The sequence below is a fragment of the Plecotus auritus genome, assembly GCF_963455305.1.
Source record: "Plecotus auritus genome assembly, chromosome: 12".
In the NCBI taxonomy this organism is placed as follows: domain Eukaryota; kingdom Metazoa; phylum Chordata; class Mammalia; order Chiroptera; family Vespertilionidae; genus Plecotus; species Plecotus auritus.
The window spans coordinates 17,433,598-17,458,319 of NC_137778.1; the positions used below are offsets into that span (position 1 = coordinate 17,433,598).

At 38.5% G+C, this 24,722-nt stretch overlaps 2 protein-coding genes across 7 annotated transcripts in view; one reads left to right on the forward strand and one right to left on the reverse strand.

The window, feature by feature from the left end:
• The window catches only part of TPR (translocated promoter region, nuclear basket protein), a 65,297-nt gene extending 58,314 nt beyond the window's left edge, over positions 1 to 6,983 (forward strand). For both annotated transcript variants that reach the window (XM_080649231.1, XM_080649232.1), the window contains exons 47-52: positions 825 to 931; positions 2,170 to 2,265; positions 2,393 to 2,552; positions 4,102 to 4,220; positions 6,134 to 6,229; positions 6,779 to 6,983. In XM_080649231.1, the coding sequence (XP_080505357.1) occupies positions 825 to 931; positions 2,170 to 2,265; positions 2,393 to 2,552; positions 4,102 to 4,220; positions 6,134 to 6,229; positions 6,779 to 6,834 (634 nt within the window). In that variant the 3' untranslated portion in view covers positions 6,835 to 6,983. The remainder of the gene's footprint in view (positions 1 to 824; positions 932 to 2,169; positions 2,266 to 2,392; positions 2,553 to 4,101; positions 4,221 to 6,133; positions 6,230 to 6,778) is intronic.
• Positions 6,833 to 23,292, reverse strand: PRG4 (proteoglycan 4). Of its 5 annotated transcripts, XM_080649233.1 has the most exons (13): positions 23,236 to 23,250; positions 22,579 to 22,662; positions 19,598 to 19,720; positions 18,241 to 18,357; positions 15,563 to 15,712; positions 14,696 to 14,815; positions 11,733 to 13,307; positions 10,825 to 10,902; positions 9,329 to 9,465; positions 8,901 to 9,057; positions 8,284 to 8,481; positions 7,738 to 7,863; positions 6,833 to 7,121 (listed from the first exon to the last, which is right to left on the reverse strand). In XM_080649233.1, exons 2-13 carry the CDS (start codon positions 22,658 to 22,660, stop codon positions 7,024 to 7,026), a joined length of 2,961 nt encoding a protein of 986 aa, XP_080505359.1. In that variant the 5' UTR covers positions 22,661 to 22,662; positions 23,236 to 23,250; the 3' UTR covers positions 6,833 to 7,023. The 5 variants fall into 5 exon arrangements, with proteins under 5 accessions (XP_080505359.1, XP_080505360.1, XP_080505361.1 ...); XM_080649234.1 differs by lacking the exons at positions 14,696 to 14,815; positions 15,563 to 15,712 and having other exon boundaries at positions 23,236 to 23,255; XM_080649235.1 differs by lacking the exons at positions 14,696 to 14,815; positions 15,563 to 15,712; positions 23,236 to 23,250 and adding an exon at positions 23,057 to 23,165.
• Between the last annotated feature and the right edge of the window lie 1,430 nt (positions 23,293 to 24,722).

Genomic DNA, 24,722 nt, shown 5'->3' on the forward strand with positions numbered 1-24,722 from the left:
TAACAATGGTTAAGAACATGGAGTTTAGAGTTAGAATACCTGGGTTTGAAACCTAGCTGTTCTGCTTACTAGCTGCATCAAGTTATTTAGTGGGAATGATGATACAATAGTTCCCACCTTATAAGTTGTGAGAATTACAGAATTTATGTTAATATGTTTAGAATATTATTGGCAGATAGTAAAATGCTTTGTAGACTGGTGGTGGTGATAAATACAGTGATCATGGTGGATAGTATTGTGAAAGCACTAAGCATATGAGCAAATAAATATAATCTTAATAATCTAGGAGAATAGAGGTATAAGCAATAGTTTTTATTAACACAAATGAAGAAGTGATTTATTTCAACAATTAAGAGAAAAGAGTCCGAGAATACTTAATGGGAACAGCATTGAATCCCTAACACTTATTAAGCAGTCAGTCTGGCTCTAGAACCTATGTAAACTATTATGCTATACCACTCCACTTAAAGGATGAAAAGGCTTTCCATGTGAAAATATATGTGTTTAATAGATACATAGAGATACGTTTAGTATTTACAAAGATACAGAGATTTCTAACAGATTCAAGAAATATGAGGCATATAGTTCAGAGACATGAAAGTTATTTATATATAAATCATGTATATATCAATCACATGTAATATGAATTAATATTGTTACCAAAATCTTTGCTGATATTTTGAAAATGTATAAGAATTCCCAATCCACTTTATTTTCCATCTTTTTCCTTCCCATTTTGTTTATGCTCATTTTTTTTTTTATTTTTATCATTGTGCACAGAGTAACTTTACATTTTCATCTTAAATCAATTTTTGTCTATTTAGTTCCCCACAAGTTGCTGGTGTTCCTAGATTCCGGTTTGGGCCACCTGAAGATATGCCACAGACAAGTTCTAGTCACTCTGATCTTGGCCAGCTGGCTTCTCAAGGAGGTAAACAGCTAAAGACTTGTATCTCCTGGGTTTGCTTATATTTGGTAATAAACTATTGTGATGTGATTTTTTTTTAAGTAAGCACATATAAATATAAAAGAAATTGAAATCTAAATAATTCCTCTAATTTATGGGAAAAGCTGTAATATATGTACTATTTACAAAACATCGTCTTCCATATAAATCTTTTTCAACAAAGTTCTGAGTTCTTTGAACATAGACCCTAGCTGCTACATTTGTATGTCTTCTGGCACCTAGTATAGCATCATACATGTACTAAGTGTTAAGAAATATTTCTTAAACCAGTAAACATACGTAAATACTACCACCCATTTTAAAGTTTTTAGAAGAAATGCAACATATTTTGTGTTTGATTTGACAGTTTCCATTTTACCAATAAAACACACAATTTAACATTTCTAGTTAAATGCATAATACAAGTTAGATATTTTCCATTAACATTAAAAATAAGAAAAATAAAATGTTAAAAATATGTGGAATAAAATGACTCCTAAATTAAGTAATAGTATTTGGTTATTTGGACATGAATTATGCATTTTTCGAATTAATGACATTTAATCTTCATTTGGTACCCATATAGCCCACTATTTTTCTGGGAAGCTTGTTATATAGCATTGTATAAGTGAATAGGGAATGCATACTACTTTAGTAAGTCCTAAGCAAAAGACTAATCTGTAGCCATCATATAAGTCATGTAGTATAAATTTGTCCCTGATGGTTTAGGATATTAGTTTTAACACTATGCCTCTACAATATGAAATTGTGAGTTAACTTCATATAAATTCAGAATTTTGTGTGGCAATTTCTAGACTTGGAAGTTGCCACCACTTACTAACTTTGAAACTTTGGGAAAGTTAATTAAGCTGCTTGAAATTTAGTTTCGATAGCAAAAAGGGGACTAAATAATACCTTGCAGTTTTGGTGATAAGTAGAATCTAACATAGTTGGATATTCAGTAAAGTTACCTTGTATAAAACTATAAGAGCAGCTTTTAGCTGTTTGTTTGTTTGTTTTTTAAGATACTTATATTAGTGTTAGGGAGCTTAAAGGATGTGTTTAAATTGTATTTACATTTTTGAGGGATTGATGTTTGCTTGATGGGCTAATTGTGGATTTTAACAAAGTTGTGTCTTTGCTGATTAATTTTTTTCTTTGAGATGCCTCGCATATTGGCACTTTTGTATTTCTCATTCATTAATATTCAGAATTGTCTTTAGGTTTAGGAATGTATGAAACACCCCTCTTCCTAGCTCATGAAGAAGAATCCGGTGGCCGAAGTGTTCCCACTACTCCTCTGCAAGTAGCAGCTCCAGGTAGGTATCATATTACTAGATTGTGTGTTTTATTGGTAAAATGGAAACTTGTGAGGCATCTTTTGGCTGAAAATTAGGTAAACTACAAAGTTAAAGTGTTCGTTGCTTTTCTGGTCTTGTTTTGAAGTGAACGTATTTACTGAGAGTAGTACCACCTCTGATGCTTCAGAGCATGCCTCTCAGTCTGTTCCAATGGTGACAACATCGACTGGCACTTTATCCACAACCAATGAAACAGCAGCAGGTGATGATGGAGATGAAGTATTTGTGGAGGCAGAATCTGAAGGGTAAATGTTTACTTTGTAATATTTGCTTACTTTAGACTTGCCAGACTTGCATTTGTTTTCCTTTAGCCAGGAAACAATCTGTTGATCTATATTTTCAGTTGCATCTTATTACAAAAGTAAACCGAGCCATCTATTTTGAAAGATTAATTTTTGCATATAATAATATTTTGGGACTAGGAGGTTGTTATTACAGAAGACAAATATTAGCTCCCTGAACATTGCATAATATATTTATTCTAGAACAAAATATTTCTTTAAAATCACTGGTACCCTCCCATTAATGTAGCTGCTTGAACTTTTCCCAAAAAAGAAAAGTCAGTCTGTGAAAGTTAGGAATATTAGGAAATGATTCAACTTTCCATTTAGTAGTGGGCTTTCAAACGAACCTCACTTATCCTTAATGTGCATTTAGAACTTCTTATAAATTAGAAATTATCTAGTAGTTTTCAAGACCTGACTATTGGTAATACATGTGTTATAAACAAAGTAGTCTTGGAGAAGTTTAACTTTTAAGATGGAACCTAATTTATTTTTAAATATATTTTCATTGATTTCAGAGAGGAAGGGGAGAGAAAAATCAATGATGAGAGTGTATCATTGATTGACTGTCTCTTGCTCACACCCAACTGGGGGTTGGGAATTGAACCCTGACCTCTTGGTTCATAGGTCGATGCTCAACCCCTGAGCCACACCAGCCAGTCAGAAACCTAATTTTTATAAATAAAAAGTTGGGCTACTTCATGAGTCAGAAGCAGTGCTAGAAGTAGAACCCAGATTTCCTATGTAGAGCTCATGCCATGTATGCAGGTCACTTCATATAAGTCATTTCTAACCCATACAGTACATTTGCAAGGTTGCAAGGTGTCATCATTTTACAAGTGAGAAAGAAGCTCAGAGTCAGCATAAACCTCTGGTGGCTGACTCCAGCCCCATGGGCTTTATTTAGCTTCACGCCTGACCAGCACTGTTCAGCGTAGGCACATAGTCATGAGAGAGAACTTCCAGGTACATTGTTACTAATAACTACTAAAATTGAAGTTGTTTTGTACTCTTACCTCCTCACTCTCTTTTTGATGTGCTTTCTGGAATGGGAGAGAGAAATGGCCATTGAGCCAGGGATTCTACCCATAGCCTGTCTCCTCTGCGCCAGAGCCCCTTTTGAGTTAGTGGTCTGTTATTAATAGTTGTGACTTGTGAATTATTTTACTGCTATGCTCTCCTAGAAAGTTGTTTTGAGGTTTATCAAAATCTGGATAATATATCTCCTACAAATTTTAAGAATGTAAACATCCCTTGTCAAAAAGAAAAAAATTATAAAAAAGAGAAAACAAACAACTAAATTTGGAATGTGAGAAGAATGAGGAAGAAGCAACATGTCCCCTGCCCCTTTAAAAATATATACAGCTACCGGTATCAGAGTTGGCAGTTTTGATTTAGAGTAGAACTCTGCATTAAGTGATAAATTATATGGAAAAGAGTTTGGAAACAATAGGATACACTCTAGGATCAGTTTCATATTTTCTAATCAATTTTTGTTTTCCTTTCTTAGTATTAGTTCAGAAGCAGGCCTAGAAATTGATAGCCAGCAGGAAGAAGAACCTGTGCAGGCATCTGATGAGTCAGATCTTCCTTCCACCAGCCAGGACCCTCCTTCCAGCTCTTCTGTAGGTAAGGTCCAGCTGTTGACTACATGTAGCTTTACACATCACACTTGTTTGCAAAAGACACTTTTATTGGTAACAATTTTATCATCTTCCCCTCCCCCCCTTAATTGTAAAATGCTTTATTTAAAAGGGAAATTTTATTTTCTTACAGGGAACTTGGTTTATATTAAAGAAAATTGGTTGTATTAATGATGCTAAAAGGGCTGTGGGGGGGATGGTTACTAAGGAGTAGTACTTTAGGCCTCTCTCTTGCCTAAACCAGAGCAGCTCCATTTTTGTTTGTTCTACATATTAGAGTTCTACAGCGATCTGATACAGAGAGTTGTTGAGCACTTACTGTGTATCAGACAGTATGCAAAGCCCTTTATATATTTACTCATTTAATTATCACATCAGTCCAATGTGGTAAGCATTCATCCCCAATTTATAGTTATGGAAACTTGAGGCACCGACAGATTGAATAACTTCTCCAAAGTCACATAACTAGTAAAGAATAGGCAAGCCCTGAGCAAGCGCACAAGTTTGCCTCCAGAGACTCCAGTCTTAAACAACATACTATACCAACTTGCCTATCTCAAAATTTTTAGGTAGGGAATTACTTTTATTAAAAAAATACAGTACTCAGTCATCCACTTCGATTATTTTCATTTTGAATTGTTATAGCAGTCATTCTCCAACTGCCAAGTTTTATGGAAGACATGCTCAGTTACCACGTTCTCAGTCATGGAACAGTGCCATCTCAGGGTCTCTTCTCCCTCTCAGCTGCTTCTCTGGCACATCAGCCTATAGCCAGCATTCCTAGTTTCCAATCTCACATCCACCTTTTTGCAGCTGGTAACTTTAAATCACTGGACATTCATAAGTAATCTTGCAGCTGAGATTAGAAATAATGTATACAACTATCAACAATACAATTAATGAAGTTTGGTGCCCCCAGTTATATTCTAACATCCCATGAAAATTGTTTTTTTCTCAACAGAATTGGAACTAGTTATATCTTACTAGAGTTTACATGGAAAAATATGGTTCTTGTTCCCTTTTTAGTATAATAGGAAATTAGGATCTTTTTTAATTTACTTGAAAATATCACACACTAAACTTTCCCACCTGAGCAGTTATTCATTTGGTTAACAAATATTTGAGTGTCTACCATGTGTTGTCAGGCAATTTCACAGAAAGCGACTTTAAGTAAACACTGTGCGGTCATTTGGGGGAAGAGCATTCTAGGATGAGAGAAACAGCAAGTGCAAAGTCAATGAGGCAGGAGTGTGATGTGTTCAAGGTCAGCAAGGAGGTCTGTGTGGCTAGACTACAGTAAGGACGGAGAGATTAGCAGGTGACAGGATACATCTAGTAGGTCATTGTAATTGCATTGACTTTCATGGATAAAGGAAGTTTTGGGAGGGCTTCAAATAGTGACATGATCTGACTTAGACTTGACAGTGTCAGTTTGGCTGCTGTGTAGAGAAGAGACTGAAAAAAGTAATGAACCAGGCGTCCTCAAACTACAGCCTGCGGGCCACATGCGGCCCGCCGAGGACATTTATCCGGCCCGCCGGGTGCCGCTGCCTGTCCTGCTTAGCAGCCAACTCGTCCCGGGCCTGCAGTGCGAATAGGAATTTGTTCATAGTTTTTTTTTTAAACTATAGTCCGGCCCTCCAACGGTCTGAGGGACAGTGAACTGGCCCCCTGTTTAAAAAATTTGAGGACCCCTGGTAATGAACAGAAACAAGGAGAAAATTTGGAGGACATTCCAGGTAAAGATGATGTTTTAGACAGGATTATAGAGTTAAGGTTGTGGGAAGAGGTCATATTTGGGCTATAAATACAGGAATTTTCTTTTTACCCTTTTTAAAAAACTTTTAAATATTGCAAACAATGGATTCCTCTGCATTCATTTCGTGTTTTTCTTCTTAGATACTAGCAGTAGTCAGCCAAAGCCTTTCAGACGAGTAAGACTTCAGACAACATTGAGACAAGGTGTCCGTGGTCGTCAGTTTAACAGACAGAGAGGTAAATTTTTAACATCCTGACTACATAATAGGATGTGGGATGATGATAAATGGAAGAATTTTTCTCATGCTTATTTAAGCCTCCAACTAGTGTCTTTTTTTTTTAATGTTCCAAGGATTGATTATGCATTGAGTATGTGATGTTCAGTAATATATAAAATATAAACATTTTGTAGACAGATATGTATACCATAGGTATGTAATGAATATGTGCTTCTATTTCTCCCTTGAATTCAAAGATTTAGAAAAGTGCTATGTAGTTATTTGGTACATCTCTGCCTATTATACTAGCTAAACAAAGTCACAGGTTTATTCTATTGTACAAAAATGTAAAATTTTAATATTCATGTTTTCTTGCTTTTGTCATAAAAATATTAATCTTGCTTTTGTCATAAAAATATTAATCTAATTGTAATGATTATCATTGAAGATGTGAAATGTTTAGTAGTTTTTGAAAACAATTTATAATGAGCCAGAGTAAGTGAATACTCTAATTTGGGGCTAGCTTCTTAAAAGATTCATTCAGTTTGATTTTTTTTCTCTCTTATAGGTGTGAGCCATGCAATGGGAGGGAGAGGAGGAATAAATAGAGGAAATATTAATTAAATGTTCCATAAATTGTAATAACTGTGAATAAGATTGTTCAGTCTGTTTTAGTGTTATGATTGTCGAATTTAAAGACATTTTTGTATTTAAATTGGTATGCTTATCTCAACATTCTTTATTAATAAAAGTTATTTCAGTGTCAGATTTTATCATTCTTTGTTTGACTTGTCTGTTCCTTTGCCCACCGGTCTAAGGACAGTTGTACCAGACATTGGATAAGGTCTGCCCAGAACGAGTAGTAAGGGCTCTTGCTGTTCTGCTGGGCACATTCACGTTATAGGCTTGATCTAAATAGAAGAGAGATCATTTTGTTAATTACAGCACTTTAATATAGAAATATAGAAATATTTCTGAGTATAACAATCAACATAACCTAACAAAAACTACTGCCTTGACAGATTGACCTTTTAATTAGGTTTAACTCTCCTTCAAAGTAAAAATCAAAAGCCACTTGGGTTTTACCCTTCTTTTTTTTAATTCTGATGTTAATCTGTATAGGCAGAACAACACATTTCTGGGTTTTTCAAAGAAAAGTGTTTCAGGTAATATAATTTAATAAAATTTGTTTCTCAGGAACTTATTTCTGATCTTACGGACTGTAATGATGCAAATCAGTGTAACTTTATGGCAAATGGGGCCTCCACTAAATGCCAAATACTGTTTTCAGGAGCAATTTTACGTAAGTAATTGATATTTTATCAATAGACTCATCTCATGAAGGATAGGGCAGCATTCAGTTGTAGTCCTTTCAATGTAATGTGAAATAAAAGCAAAAATTTAAACTTTTTCTTCAGGGCAATTAGTTTAACTTCTCACCTTCAGCCTCCATTGAACACTTGGTGTTTATGTTTGTATTTCAGAGATTCAATCACATCTTTGAGAAGCTATTGAGATTTTACTTACCCCTAGAAAAAGCATAGTAATCGTAGCCATCGGGTTTTCTGATGTTGGGCAGGGATATAGCTGAGGTAACCACATTGGGAAGTCCTCTCCACAGTGAACTTATTTTGGCTTCATTGTGGAGGAAACCTATAGATGATATTGGAAAGAGCAGCTGTTATAGAGTCAGACATACTAGAGTATTAACTCCAATCTGGTCATTTAGTAGCTCTGTTATCTTGGATGTTATTTAACTGCAGTGCCTAGTTTTTACCCTCTCATAATTGGTGCAAGTAACTACCTTTTGTCAGTTTTCAGAGTTACAGATTTGTATATAATGTTCTTGGTAAGAGACAATTATAAGTACCATTTATCAAGTAACATTCAAACTGCATTCCTTACCCCCAAAGGAAAAGTATTGATCTTTGAGCATTCACTGAGGCACATTGATGTTTTGCACCAATAAGCTTAAAATATTAGGGTTGTTTGGTCAGTATTCATATTTAATAAGCCTTACATCTACTTCATGTGTAAGAATTTTTAACACAGTAAAAAGAAAAAAAACATTACCTTTGTCTTGATAAAGGACTTTGACGGGTGGCGAATAGTGAATTCTGATGGTGTGTGTTTGAGATCCGATAGCCCGTTCAAAGCGAAGTCTCCTAACCTGTGTTGTTCCTCCGTACACTGGATAATTCAGAGCAGGCCTCCTTCCAGTGCACTTCATGTTGGGTTCCTGTTTATAAGTATACTTCTGAACTCTGCCCCCTATTAGAAAAACATAATGAAAATTCAGTCCCCCCAAAAAGATGGAAAAGAGCTTTTACAAGGTGGAAGAAACAATGTTTTTCATAAACTATGTCTAGACAGTAATGGCTATTAGTCAAGGGTATTATGAAAATAATTACTAAATCCTGAAATACTTGAATGATTAAATCCAGACTGCATAGCTATGTATTTAACTTTGTGTGAGAGTAAATGATGACATTCTTTAAATTGCTGTTCACATGTTGAGAGATCTAAATGTTTCTTAGTGCCCTCAATTTTTTTAATTGAAAATATTTGATCCAGCTATTAAAGACATCTTTTGACAGTAAACCCAGTAGTAAATGAAAATATTCAATAAAACTTTTCTGGCAAATCAACTATTAAAAGTTATATAGTTTTGTCAATTATGTAGCACATACCTCTCTTGAAAAAATACACAGATTCAGGTCTCTCCTTATATTTAGGTATTGAAAGAGCTGCCAGTATTTTTCCATTTAGTCCTCCAAATCCTTTTACAATTTGTTTGGGATACCCAGGATCTTTTACATCATTGGTGAAACGCCAGTACTGAGAATCCTGATCATTTAAAAGAGGAAGTGATGTTAACAGTTTTGGGAGAAAAAGGGTTAGGAATTCATTCTTAGATTTTTAAGTATAGGGAGAAAGTTTTAACTTAGGTATTTGAATAAGTTGACCATTAATGTTATCAAATTGTGTTAACCTTTGATTAAATTTTGATGGTAGTCATTTATTAAAATATGGAACCCTTCTGAAGTGGAATTTAAGCTGACTTACGTTTTCATAAACAAAGATTTGCTGATTTCTCTTACAAAGGTATTTTTCTTACCTTAAAGAAGAAAGTTTTTCCTTCACAGTTGCACCTGGTAAAAACAGTATCGATGGGAGAGGGAATACCCCAAACATCAGTAATTCTGCGAGGAGGAGATGGTGGACTGAGTGGATTTAGCATCCAGAAGTAATGACCTAAAATTGAAAGTGATAAATCAGCCTACAAGCTGAATGAATACTAAAACCTATCCCGAAAGAGACCAAAATGAAAACCTTTTTAATTATCCTGAAAACACTGGATGTGTTAACAAGCATTCTATGATCAGAAGTTTAGTGAGAATTGTACTAGCACATAACATAGTGTTCGAACATTTCTGAGAGTAAATATCAAGTCTGAAGTTTGACATACTTTAGTTTTCCAGTTTCTCTAGAAAGAGCCTTCTGACTTTGTGACTTACAGAAAAACACTTTTCTCTCTATTTTTCAGAAACAAGGAGTTACAATTAAAGGCCTACTAAAATCTCTTCCTGTACTGAGCAAGTCTATGTATAACTTACTTCAGGTTTAATCTAAGTAAAAGAAGACTGGACTAGTGTCAGTACAGAGAATTAACATACAATTGCTGTTCTGGGATTCCTCCACAAAGAGTAATTAACACTGCTGAATACATCACAATCAAGATGTTATAATATTCGCCCTGGCTGGTGATGTTAAGTGGTTAGAGCACCGGCCCTTGTACCAAAGGATCTCAGGTTCTATTCCAGGTCAAGGGCATGTACCTGGGTCAGGGCATGTACCTGGGTCAGGGCATATGTGGGAGGCAACCAATCAATGTCTTTCACTCACATCCGTGTTGTTTCTCGCTCCTCCCTCCCTTCCACTCTCTAAAAATCAATGGGGAGGGGGGAATGTTATTTTCAAATACAATAGAACAAGGAAAACAAATCCTGGTGTCATTTCATCTGATAGGAATTAAAAGGTAGTTCCAATTTTAATTTTATAACGGTAGGAACAATTAGCATCATTTCACGCTCTTTGTTTTGTTACTCTAATATGTCTAATTTTATTAATCTAATATTTTGGTATTTACTATCAGGTTTTCATATACACTGAGTGGCCAGATTATTATGATCTCTGAACACATAATAATCTTGGTTGTGGCCAGATTATTATGTGTTCAGAGATCATAATAATCTGGCCACTTAGCGTATACATATATAATAAAAGGCTAATATGCAAATTGTCCCTCAACCAGGAGTTCAACCAGCAGACAGTCCAGCCATCCGTCCATGTCCCCTCCCCGTGGCCAGGCTGGCACCAGGCCTCTAATACACACACACGGCCTCTAATACACACGCACGCACACTGAGTGGCCAGATTATTATGCGTTCAGAGATCATAATAATATGGCCATTCAGTGTATTTCGTGAGGTAAGGTCATTAGTCAGGTTCCCCTTCAGAAACCTCAACCCAAACTACTGACTCCTATGGCTTTGGTTCTCATAAATGCCAAGAACAAAATGATGGGTAGGAGAAAGTTTGTGCAGAGCTCACCTCGAAATGCAACTAATGTCCCATTGGCCAGAGTCGTCAGTCCATCTACCGATCTACCATTGCATAAATTGGTTTCATCTGAAACAAATTAAGTCAGTACAAAACAAAATGAAAAAGTGTTTTTTTGTTTTTGTGTTTTGTTTTTTTGTTTTTCAAATTATCCCAGTTTCATTTCCTCTTCATTTCTTAAGCTCTTAAAGGGTATTATAGTTTGAGATGTATTTCACAGGTGAGAGAGAGGTGATATTTCATAATTGCTTTACTAAAACTAAAGGTGATACTATTCAAAAAGTATGTAAAAATAAGTGATGGCCTTGACTAGTGTGGCTCAGTGGATTGGAGCATCATCCCGTGCACCAAAAGGTGGCAGGTTTGATTCCCAGTCAGGGCATAAACCTAGGTTGCAGGTTCCACCACGAGGCAACTGATGGATGTTTCTCACATCAATGTTTCTGCTCTGCTATCTTTTTCCTTCTCTCCCCTCTGCTTAAAAAAAAAAGTGATGAATTGGAATGGACAGGTTACCTGATCTTCAAGTAAATTTATTGGATGTTTAATCTCGACATTCCATTTTTCAGTTCTTATTGCCCTTTAGATTTGGTTTGTAAAAGAAAATAATATTGCAGATTTTTGCTTTGCATTCTTTTAAGGGTGGACTCCCAACTAAATATTTTTGCTATTCTGTACACTGGCTCTGCCTACAGACACACTAAGTTCCTAACGCTAGGTCATTACTCCTTTTTCCAAATATCAAATAATCTTACTGTGATTACGTTTCTGCTTCTAAGAGAAGCTGTAAGACTTCACAAGTTAATAAGTTCAGGATTCTAGACAATTTATATATTAAATCAGGGCATTGTAGTTCTGATAGATGTAAACATTAGAAACTAAAAAACGAGTCTCTTTACCTGAAAGCATGGGGTTGATGCCAGTGCCTTGTTCAGATCCTCCCACTGTGAAATCAGCTCCTGGGATAATTAGAGGAGTTAACACAGGGGGCCGGAGAATCACATAAGGTTTTTCTCCTTCAGCATCGTTTGCATCTTCATTCTTTGGATTTTCTTCAGCCATTTCTGAGTTACTAGCTTGGTTAGAGCTGGTGGTGGTTTGGAGCAAGGCTTCCCCTGAAGAGGCAGGGTTCACTGTAGGCACCGTTGATGTGGTCGTCTTTGGGGGAGATGGTGTAGGTTTTGGTTTTGTCACTTTAGGTGTTGTGTTTGGCTTTTTGGTGGTAGTGGGCATTTGGGGTGCTTTGGTCGGCTTTGGGGGTTTAGCAGTTGTCACTTTAGAATTAGTAGCTGTATCTTTGGATGTAGTTATTGTGTCTTCAGACGTATTTGTAGTCTCTTCCGTTGTAGTTGTCTTTTTTGTTGCAGCCGTCACTTCAGGTGCAGGAGTCGTTTCCTTAGGAGTAACTTTGGCCGATGTGGTATCCTTGGTTGTGGTAGATGTCACCTGCTTGGTTGTACTTGTTTTGGATTCAGTGGTCTTGTCTTCTGCTGGAGTTGCTGTCTCTTTCGTTGTACTTGTAGATGTAGCAGTTGTAATTTCAGTTGTAGTGTGCGTGCCTTCTTCTGTTGTCTTATCCTTTGATGTGGTGGTCGTTTCAGATTTGGTCCCTTCGGGAGCCTTGGTTGTAGGTAGAGCAGGCTCCTTGGGACTGTTTTCAGGAGCCTTTGGTGTGGGTTCTACAGGAAACTCTGGAGTTGATCCAACAGGGTTCTCAGGAGGAGTGAGATGCTCCTTGGTGGTAGCTGGAGTAGAGGCCTCTGAGGTGGTTGGAGGTGTCTCAGGAGAAGTTGGAGCTGGCTTCTTGGGGGTGGTGGGCTCGGGCTTTTTGGGGGTGGTGGGCTCGGGCTTCTTGGGGGTGGTGGGCTCGGGCTTCTTGGGGGTGGTGGGCTCGGGCTTCTTGGGGGTGGTGGGCTCGGGCTTCTTGGGGGTGGTGGGCTCGGGCTTCTTGGGGGTGGTGGGCTCGGGCTTCTTGGGGGTGGTTGTAGGTTCCTTGGTGGTGGTGGTGGTGGTGGTGGTGGGAGAAGGCGTTTGAGGAGTGGTGGGTGTAAGAGATGTGGTTGTAGTTTCAGCTTCGGTTGTAGTTTTAGCAGAAACTGAGGTGGCTTCCAAATCTTTAGATGTTTTTTCTGCACTTCGCGTCTCTTTACCTGAAGTCGTCTTCTCTGATGTACTAGCTGAAGTCTCTTTTGTTGTTTTAGAAGTCTCTTTAGTTTCAACCGTTTTCTCCTTACTTGCTGTTGAAGATGTGTCTTTGGATGTTTCAGGTTTCGGTGACGGGCTGGGTTTAGGACTTACTGTTGTTACTGTTGTAACCTTGGAAGTTGTGGTAACTTTAGTGCTTTGAGTGGTGGGCGTGTCAGGAGTTGGGGTGGGCTTGGAATCACCATCGTCCAATCCACTTCCAGCTTCATCTACAGCTGGTGGTTCCGGGGCAGGTTTCTTCTTAGGATTTTCTTTCTTGTTATCTTTTACTAGGGAAAAAAAAATATACATCTTTTATTCTTGAATAGTTTGTCTTTAGTAATGATGTAAAGCTCCCATTCTTATCGCTGACTGTGTGACTCTAGGCAGGTTGCTAACCTCTAATATGTCTATTAACTTATTGTAAAATGTTAAATATTCAACCTATCTTATTGGGCTATTTTAGGGAATGAATGAGATAAGGGGTAAAATGCACAAGTAAAACTACACAATTAATAGAGACATGTGGCAAATTTCAAATTACCCATATGGTCAAATAACACTAATTCATCTCTTTACATCAAAGCTCTTTGGCCTTCCCTTTCTCTGCTCCTCTTTTTCCTCATTGCTCAGTGTCCCTTTCTCCTGGAAACCTAGTTCCAACATCATGTAGATTCACTGCATCCATTAGCTGAGAGGCCTCTACAACTACATTCAAGGATGCTCCAGTCACCCCCCTGGTCCCTGCTGAGTCATTTCCATGCCCAGGGCTGTTAGCTCTTCTCATTCTTCTGCCCAGTCCCATGGGTATAGAAAGGAGATTAGGATGCTGTGGCAGCTAAAAGACCCCGTTTAACAGGATTTGCCATAGCAGCTACCCCAGGGGTGAACTACAGAGCCCCAGGGGCACTTCATGAGATGAGTTCATTCAGCAAACATGTATTGCACTTCCATCGGGTGCAGGAGTCTCTGGGTGACTCAAAGATTGAATATCTGGCTATTCATCTAGAGAGAAGGCTTCAGGGGAAATCACAACCACCCAGAAAATAGTTCCTTAGAACTCCAGTATCCAAAATCCAGTACTTCCTGGGGAAAGAGAATATAGTTTAGAATTTCAGGAAATAAAAAGCAGAACAAAGGGAACCTCTTCAGGAGGGAATAGCCTACTCTGTAGTACATTTTCTACTACAGAAAAATCAGCCAGATATGACATCTGATTCATGAGGAAAACAGTAAAGAGGATTTGTGAACTGGGGAATAATACTGAGTTTCCCAGACAGGTGTATGAGAATTTAGTAAATTAGCATTTTAAAGCATATATAAGTACTTGTTAAGTAAAATAAAAAATCTGGAGAAGGAAAAATGAAAAAAGGAGAGAAGGAAGAAAAATGATGTCAGGAACTGAAATAGAAAACCACAATCATCTTTGGTGCCATCCTGTGGTTTCACAGTTTCTGCTAGAGCATCTTATCCTTTGCTTTAGTTGGTTTCTTAGCTGCTTGTCACTAATTTCCTAAAGGACGTTTGCATTGGTATTTTCTAAAATAGCTTTTATCAAGTTATACACTTCCCTCCCCAAATATTAAAATATCTTCAAATCACTCTATCAACACGCATTACTTTAGATAATTATTGTTATGGCATTGATATAGTCTTTGATCTTTATCAATGCTCAAACCTTTGGGTTTCTTCTTTAATTCTTTATTAGCAGCTGAATTTTTGGAAGACTTGATTTTCCGAATACTTGAAGAGGAAGAGGAAGAGGAAGAAGATTCTTGATTTTCAGAAACAGAATGTTCTATAAATCAAATAAAAAGGTGATCACACCAATTGTGATTTAAAGCAAGAAAGAACCGCCAGTCCAAATACAACAAGAAATGCTATTTACTAATCAATAAATGTCTGTGTTCTGATTTTGTTTTGTCAGTAGCATAATCAACTGCCCTTCTAATTTAATTGTCAGTTAAAAGATACCTGAGCTTATCACAGATACTAGCAATCCTATATAATAAAAGGCTAATACGCTAAGTGTCCAACGGTTCGACCGTTTCTGCTGGCGTCCAGCCAATTGGGACTGAACAAGATGGGCTGGACGTTTCCTGGAGCCCTCCCGCAGTCCCTCCCCAGACCCATCATGTACCGGTGGTGTCTAAACCTGGCCTGCAGGGATCGGACTGAAGCTGGCTCTCTGACATCCCCCAAAGGGTCCCGAATTGCAAGAGGGTGCAGGCCAGGCCCAGGGACCCCACCGGTGCACGAGTCCATGCACCAGGCCTCTAGTATAACTACAGAATCTAATCTGAAAAAAAAATCATGGTCTTGCTTTAACATTAAGACTTGTTTCCTCTGATTATTTTAACTTAAACCCATACTGGGTTCAGTAAATAAGGAAAATAAATATCTGAGGGTTTATACTTTGGCTTAAAGTTTGACTTAAGTAAACAAAAAGCATAATGAGCCTTTAATGACTCATAAGATTATCCTGTTCTTTAAGGAGTCACCTGTAGGTTATTTCATCTCAAACCTCTTTCTGTCATCTTCCTACCTTCTGTTATTTCCTCTGATTCTATAACTTTCTTAGTCGTCTTCTTATCTGTTGATTTGGGTGAACGTTTGGTTGTTGATTTGATGGGTTGACGTGCTCCTGCAGGCGGAGGTGCAGCCTTTGAAGATGGTGGTGATGTGGGGCTACGCACTGAGGCCAAGCAAGATAGGTCGGTTAACATCTGTTTATACTCATCAGTAACTCTTAACTGTGAAAGCCATGGATGCATCTGTCTTCAACATTAGATGCTGGTTTGCCCAGCCGGCGTGCTCAGTGGTTGAGCATCCCATGAACCAGGAGGTCATGGTTCAATTCCCAGTCAGGGCACTTGCCCAGGTTTCAGGCTCAGTTCCCAGTAGGGGGCAGTGCAGGAAGCAGCCCATCAGTGATTCTCATTGGTGTTTCTATCCTCTCTCCCTCTCTCTTCCTCTGAAATCAAAAACATTAAAAAAAAAAAAAAAAAAAAAAGTAGATGCTGGTAAAAACCAGTGTAGGCAGGCTTTGGCCCAACACTACTCCAGACCAATTAATTCTGAGGAGGTGTTGCTGTAAAATATTGGTCCTCTTATGTTATGACAGGCAGCAAAGGCTCAGGGCTCAGAAAAATTACAGTCCTAGTCCAGCAAGGCTCTCATTGAGACCTTAGGGAAAAGAGCGAATTCCTTTTGAACTTCATTTTCTTGTTTGCAAACATTATTTATTCTAGATGATTTCTGGAGGTATTTATCTAAAAAGTGCTTGAATTTATAAACTCCATCCCTTTTGTCTGCCTCTGTGGTGAAAATTATTCCATGTGGATGAGAAATAGAGTAATTACATTTTTTGTTTCCATGTTCTTTTACAAGTAATGATGCCAATTGACCTTTCAGTTATGTGTTTAATCTCGAAAGTTCTAAATGAATATTTATTTTTGTAAAAACTTCCACAGCTTCCCATGATGCTTTTCTCAAAACTTGTTGCCCTTCCCCAAGTCAAACAGCTGTTCATGGTTTGATGTGTTTCTTTTAAACTTTTGTCACCCCTCCTCCCACCTCTTTTCATGTCCAGAAGAGAAGACATGTTTTGATCACTAGGAACCAGAAGAAGAGGAGAGGGACCTGTGAAAGAGTGGGAAGCAGAGAACAGTGGGGACGCTCTGGGGAGTGGAGGGTTGCCATAAACCCGCTGCTCTTACAAAGTATCTCAGAACTCTATGGCTGCAGTCTCCATGAACCGACCACCGCACCTCTCTCCCTTCCTCCCCCCTACAAAAGCGACAAGTACCTCAATTTGAGAAACTGTTCTGCCACGTACTAACTAGTGATCTTCAGCAACACACTTAACCTCTTGGCTTTTCTCACCCACATTCATAGCTCGACTGCTGATTCCTTCAATTCTTGAAATGCGATCACTGAGATTTATAGATGCCTACAAGCAGTATCTAGCAAGCTTGAAACAACTGAATGGTGAATTAACAAGATAAATTGGTTGCTATTCTTTTAAAATGAAATATTGAAGCTCTGGGTGTTCCTTTATTTGTGTTTTCCACAAACCTCAAGAAATCGGATCCACCTAAGGCATTATCTTTATTAATAGGTTCTCTCCATGCTTCCTCACTCTCTAACCATCCTCACTCCCCACCCAGCCTCTGCCCAAGATGCCTTCTTAGTGTTCTCACGGTCAACATGGTTCTCAGGGCGGTCAGTAAACATATCCTGCCCACATGGGTCCTCCTGAAAGCTGCAGGGACTCTGCTCTGAGTTTTCCATAAAAGGGTGTCCTCTCGGTTATTCCTGGAATGCTTTCCAATGAAAACATGAACAGTGAAGAAAGGCCCCTCAGCTCAGTTGCCCGACAGCTGCCTGCCCTCTCTCCACTGCTGGAAAGGAGCAGGAGTGTAGCCTTGTCTAAATAGAATGATCGGGTTATGCAAGCAACGCTGATCTACACTTTCTTCCACAAATTGTCTTGTTTTAGCAAAGAAGGCTTTAAGAACAAACATTTGGTAAAAGAAATCCATTGTTTAAGAATTATTTTTAACTCTTGGGGGACGGGGGGAGGTTGGTAAAATTTAGATGGTTTTACTACCCTCTCAGAGTACTTCTTCGGGACCCATAACCAGAGAAGATTTTAAGGTGGGACTATCCCTTGTTATTGACTGTCAGGCACAGGACTTGGAGAGAGGGACTGTCAAGATGGGAAGAGACATACAATGCACAGTTAACAAATTCTTGGTAGGTTTGCTTGTAAATTTAGCGCCTTAAACTAATTCACAAATGTACTAGTTCAGAGAAGCTAAAAAGTGTGGATTCTCCCTATAAATACACACTGAAAAACATTACTTTGTAAAGCACAGATAGTTCAAAGGACAGCTGACCATTCAGGTGAGAAGAAATCATCAAGGGAGTTGGTTACTGTTGATTTAACCTGAAACCACACCTACAGAGAAAAGCATTTACTCAGGCCCACCCTGTTACTCATCCTGCGCTCCTGGAGCCTGGCTGAGCCAGGGAGTGCTGTTGAAGAGGCGGCCGTCCCTCAATTCATCTTAGTGAAACAAAATTAGAATGAAATAACTTAAATGTTAGTGAGATCAACACCTTAGAGGGATGAACTGCGTGTCAGACGTTATCAGTGAAGCTAAGGTGGGTGCACAGCTCTGGCTGCCCCCAGAAGCACCCACTGGGACTGATGCTTACCTTCACAGAAATCCTCGTAATCGGAACAGCACTTGCCATACTTCTTACATTGGGAGTCACAGTCACACTCCCTCCCTCTTTCAAAGGTCTCGGAGCAGCGGCCTTTACAGGAGAGCTCTACCCAGAGCAAAACAAAACATTGTGCATTAGGATTATTGAGGACGACACAGCCACACCCATGAAGAGGGGGCCATTTCCCACCTTCTTTCTAGCCCACTAGAGCCCCCAAAGAGCATTTCTGTCCTTTGTTTAGGAAAATGGTTGGTTTCCCAAGTGGAGACAGCCCACGTCAAGAAAGAAATGTGGGGATTTAGGGAAACTTTGTTTTGCCCTTCGAGGTTCCAAGAGACACCCCAGTGCTACCCGAGTCATTTCCATGTATGGACAATGGAAAATGGGAACTGTTTCAATAGTAAATGACCCTTCATGGGAAATCCTTCCATCTTTTTTCCTCCTCACATAACTGTAATAGATTTCTGTTAATTTAATATTCAGATCCTACAACAATATATTCCAAATGGGTCAATGTTTCAGCTCAAAATTAAAGGTCTGTTTATAATGCAGAGACCTTTATTATGACAAACTGGGTAAGGAGTAGAGGTGAAAGACAACCTAATCCATGGCACGGACTGTGAAGACAAGGCTTGCATATTTCAAAAAAAGCCTTGGTTAGAGAGCCAATGACTCCAACGAGGCCTGTTTGAAATAATTACCTTACACAACACAACACATACATTGTACAACAATATATTTATGAGCTTCACATGCAAATTCTAAAAGCAAATATAACAATTTTAATTATAATTTTTATAAATTAAATATGACATGTCTCTGTTAATAAAATGGCCCAAAATATATTCAAGTGAAATATTACCTACCATTCATTGAAAATTCAAACCTTCTGGGTTTTCCTTGAAAGTCATCATAAAGTGCCATTTTTAGGTAATTTAGAAACATGTCAATATATTTTTAAAAAGTCAAGTAGTAGACAAGATTTTAGGACCATAGATTCTTCTGGTGAAACTTCTGAAGGGCCTCCTCACTAAGCTATGACATCTCATTACTTTTTAATTAATGATTCCAGAGTCACAGTGTTAAGTCTCTATTGAAGACAAGACATTGTATTTGGCACTTATCAAAAACCTTGTGCAAGTGACAGATCTCCAGGACCCCTTTAACTTCCCCCAGTAGTGACAAGCTTTGTCACCATCCTTAGGTACAGCACGCTGCGACATTTATGCAAGGGAAGGGAAAGGCACTTGAGCAACAAAAAGCGCAATAGTGTGAACAGAGCACAGCAAGGGACTCTCAAGGACAGCGATGCTTGACAGAGGAGATGCCAGCTCTTGGCACTTACCCACAGTGCAGAACTTCTTGAAATCAGGGCAGCACTCCATGTAGTGTTGACAGTTATAATCACAGTTGCAGGGGGTATCTCTAGAATACCCTTCCCCACATCTCCCTGCACAGCTTGATAAATCTAAAATCATACAATATAGGTAAACATGGCCAAAACACTTATAGAAAGGGAGAGATCTCATGAGAAGGACAAAGCCATTGGGGGAGAGAATTTTGTCCATTGGAAAAGGATGGGAATGATAATTAGCCATAGGTGCAGGTGATCTTTGCCTGATCTTTTATAAGACCCACTTTATTCTTGCCTAGACTGAGAAGATAAATACTCTTTTGAAAATCAAAGTAAGAGCTTTGCACCCTTCCTGGGAGGCGGGTGGCAGCTACAGCTCTCCTGATGTTGCTAAGATGATGGCCTGTTGCCATCATTGGAGCCTCTCTGTGCTGGGTACTGAGTCATACATTATCTCTAACGCTTTTGAAAATGTTGCCCAGAGACTGAGTAGCTTCTCTTTAGAGATAAGGAAGCTGAAATTTTAATAACTTGCTTCAGGGCACACAGCTAGTGAATAGATCCAGCATACATGTATTACAGGTCCATGAATACCTGTTAATTATTCATATTGATCTCTTTCACTCTCAGAAGTGTCCTGATTTGGCCCTAAATTATATAGTTACTAGAGGCCCGGTGCATGAAATCCGTGCATGGGTGGGGGGGGGGGGGCGGTCCCTCAGCCCGGCCTGCACCCTCTCGCAATCCGGGACTGCCAGTCAGACATCCCTCTCACAATCTGGGACCGCTGGCTCCTAACCGCTCACCTGCCTGCCTGCCTGATTGCCCCTAACCACTGCCTGCCTGCCTGATTGCCCCTAATCCCTCTGCCTGCCTGCCTGATCACCCCTAACCACCTCTGCCTCCGCCCCCACCGCCGCAGCTTCGTCAAGAAGGACGTCCGGGCCAAAACCGGTTTGGCTCAGTGGATAGAGCGTCAGCCTGTGGACTGAAAGGTCCCAGGTTCGAATCCGGTCAAGGGCACGTAACTTGGTTGCGGGCACATCCCCAGTAGGGGGTGTGCAAGAGGCAGCTGATCGATGTTTCTCTCTCATCGATGTTTCTAACTCTCTATCCCTCTTCCTTCCTCTCTGTAAAAAATCAATAAAATATATATATAAAAAAAAAAAAAGAAGGACGTCCGGAATGATGTCCAGAAGGTATTTAGCTGTCTGGTATAATTAGCATATTACACTTTTATTATTATAGATCTTAAGACAACAGCCCATTTAGAATTTGAACTCTAATATATCTGATTCTAAAACCCAAACTTTCCCAAAAATCACAGTGCCTCTCGTTCTTGATGAGCTTAAAGAAAGCTGGTTGTACCCGCACAAACTCTCCTAGGCATCCTTTCCCTTTTATTGGTGGGGGGAACTGGGTTCTTTAAATGTCAGGGGAGTCAGATGTTTACAACCACTGCTAAAATGACTGCAAAAGAATAACTATTGAAATAACACCTGGACATGAATATAAAGGTCATGAACAGAATATTTCTGGATAAAACAAAAGCATAACTATCCTCCAATATAGTTTCAAAATCATTTAGAAAACCTCCCTGAGGAGATAATCATGGAAAATAACAATTGAATCTGTCTCTGGAATAGAAATTGGCAGGTGCAATGTCCTAAATCCATAGAGGGACTTTGGAAACACACTGGGGGAAAACAAATCTCAAAATGATGAGTCCAAGAGAGTGAAGGTCTTAATATGCAAATTAAACAGTCAATATTAGGAAAACTTTCAGAAGTGTTTGCATACATATGCACACAATACACACAGAAATGCATATATAGTGTATGTATATAAATACATATATTATATATAAAGAAAAAAGGGAATGGGAAGAGGTTGAGAAGGCAAGAAAGCAGATGCAACATCAAAATGTTATTTACCGTTAGCAGATTTCTGAAATAGGAAATCAAATGTCTTTACAGGAAAGGTTTCTTTTCATAGATTACATGTCTGTACTTCTCTTGCTCTTCATTTTAATAACTAATTTTAAATTCATTTACTTAAAGGAGAGTAACCCGTTTTAGTGAACAATTGACTATCACTGAAGGAAGGTGGGTTAGAAAAACGCACCCAGTGCTGTGAACCTTGTAATTTATTATGGAAGAGCACCAGGATCTGGAGATACCAGAGCCGTCATCATTCCTCCTGAAATGTTTATATTTGCTTTCATGCATTTTCCATCTTTTCTTATCTCAGCAATTCTGAAACTATGCCCATAGCAGGCAGTTACCTTTTTTGCTCAGGTTCATGAGAATTTTAATTATTTTACTGGAAACATCTGTCTATTTCATAACTGTAATTTCACCATAACAATCATGCACCTAATATCAAATGACATTCACATCTGTGTAATTCCATATCTGGTTGAACAGTCCTTATAAGTAAGAGAGCATTTTCAAGATTAATAAAATGCCATTTCAAACATTGCAGATGTCCACTGAAGTAAGTGCTTTATCAATACTTTATTTGATGGAAGAGATTAATTTCTTTGTAAACATTTAGATAAAAATTATATGCTATTTAAATACTGATCTTGTCAGTTAAATAATATTGTATCATCCCAGCGACATCTGCATTTTTTTTTTTTTTTAGCCTTAGTTACCTGTTGTACTATTTCTGCTACAAAGGCTGGTGCATATTTTTTTAAAACTTTGGGATAACCCTGGGAATAATGAATACAAAACTTATTCTACAGGAAAGCTCAAAGCTTCTTGAAAGATTCTATAACACAGGAGACAAGAGTGAGAATCCCAAAATGCTCATAAAAGGTACATGTTTTTACATAATAAGGTTGTACTTTGCATTAAACTTAAACAAATATACATTTTTAGACATCTATTTCTTTTGTTGGCCTAAGAGTCAGAACTGAATGATTAGCAATAGTTGTGAAATAAAACAGTTTTTGATAGTTAAGGTACCTTGAGGAGAAACTTGCTGAATCAGGAAAACAGAAAGCAGCAGCAGCAAGTGAATGGGAAGTATCTTCCACTCCATGGCCATCACTGAGAAGAAAAGAAAAGTGTCAGGAAACTCTTTCATCTCACCACGAACTTATGTCTGTGTTGCACTCATGTTTCGGTCACTTTTAAAATGCAGTGTAAGGATAAAATGTCCCATCCTTGAAACAGGACTTTTAGTCAGCTTTAATTCTCTAGTAATTATTTGACTGCTGGATTTATTCTTATGCAGAAGAAATCAAGTCACCATCTCAGTCATGTCATTGAACATTTTAATCCTTTAGAATTCCCCCCATAGAATACAAACTTATCTTCAAATTCGATTAGAATCAAAACAGGTACTTACAGTGCAAGGTTTAACTTCTATCTTAAGGGAAGAAAATAACCAGCCTCAGTAAAATTTAATTTAACAAACATAGGAGTTCCCATTCCAACTTACCCTTCACTCTCAATACAAATTTACAAGCTTCCAACAGGTGGACTGCAGAAATGGGATCTTCCCCCAAACTTCCCAACTGCTATCGCCTTACAGATCTATTTCAAACACCTTTAATAAAGTTTATCTCTATTGAATTGAAAGCATTTAATTCCATGAAGCAAGTTAACTTTGACACTTACCGGTAAGAGGATAGATGAATTTCTCCAGTGTCCTGGAAGTCATATATATATCAGTGCAGATACACGGGGATGAACCAATTAGTCCAAAGGTTAGACAAAATCAACAGTGACAACCAATGAAATCAAACTTTCCTCATTTATTGGAAGAGGGCCCGGACGACTAGACTTAGGCAACATCTGGAAAACACTTCCATTAAGAGAAATGACTACTACAAAATAAATTTCGATTTATTGGCCCAAACACCTCTAATTTCTAAGTGAACAAATTGTTCTGAGATGGCCAAGCACCCTGGCTGGCTTTGACGAGTATATTGAAACAGCAACTTTAAATGTCAAACGCTGGTATCATTTCTTCCTTTTTCTTCCAGTTTATCTAGCAAAGAGTGGTTTTGAAACTTACCTAGTGTTAGCTTGTGATATGTATGTTCTGAACTTACACTATTAAATGAAATGTACACTTTTGTTCTTGAGTATTTTTGTTTCCCTGGGGCTCAAAAAATATGTCCTATTACCTACAACTGCATAATCCACAGTGCAGATTTTCTAGGTTCCTCTACCATGTAGAAACCTGCTGGAAATTTGTATCATTTCCTTAGTTCCTTTATTTAAGCCCAGCAGTGTTTAGAAAGGGTCTTTTTAACCCATTTTGATAAGCGATGTTCCTGTTCAAATCCTGTCTACCTGCAGAAGGCCTTGCCTGTGTCCCAGCACCTTTGCAAAACTTTCTCAGGTCCATCACAGATCAATCACATCCAGAATCATAGTCAACACTACATTTTATTGAAATTATCTTCTCATCTGCTTCCTTCCCACCACAACAGACTGCGATTTCCTCAAGGATAACCAGCGTCTAGGTCTTAATTCTGTTTCCAACACCTAGTCCAGCAATCCACCAAGGTTGCTGGACACAGGCTCATTGAAACAAACTGTTGTAACCTGGGATCCCCCCGTGTTATGTATTTGTTAAGTGCTGCAATGAATTATTACAAAATGCCTTTAAGTTGAATATAATTATCCACATTTTACAAGTAAGATGAAGACCCACGGATGAATAATCTGTGACCCACGAAGAACACATAAGAGCAGGAGGCAGAGTGAAGCTTTGCGCCCATGTCTGTAAGTTCCACCACGTTCCCATGATATCCAGCTACCTTTGAATCAGAGCCATCACTTCAGTCTTTAATCACAGTACTCAATCTTACTCCTTCATGTATACATGTTGGTTTGTGAGACTGCAACCTTCGTAAAGGCAGAAGCTATGATAGAAGCATCTCTTTTGCTCCCACGGTGCTTATTCTGGGCTAAACCATGTACAAACACAATTTAGAGACTGTCTGCCTACCTCTACGTAATTTCCTTTCTCTGGAAACGACCTCCTCTCTTTAGGGGCATTTCCCTTTTAGCCACTTCTCTAGATGTGATCTTGTCACACCTGCCACAGATGACAGGATTAACCTAAACTGAACTGAGCCAGCATGTTTCCCTGT

Excerpts from the sequence above, each read along its gene's own strand:
- PRG4 (XM_080649233.1), bottom strand. The coding sequence starts at position 22,660 with ATGGCCATGGAGTGGAAGATACTTCCCATTCACTTGCTGCTGCTGCTT. Across the intron at positions 9,058-9,328 it reads GAAAAACTTTCTTCTTTAAG|GATTCTCAGTACTGGCGTTT; the intron begins GTAAGAAAAATA and ends TTAAATGATCAG. Across the intron at positions 7,122-7,737 it reads TTACTATGCTTTTTCTAGGG|ATCAAGCCTATAACGTGAAT; the intron begins GTAAGTAAAATC and ends TCTTCTATTTAG.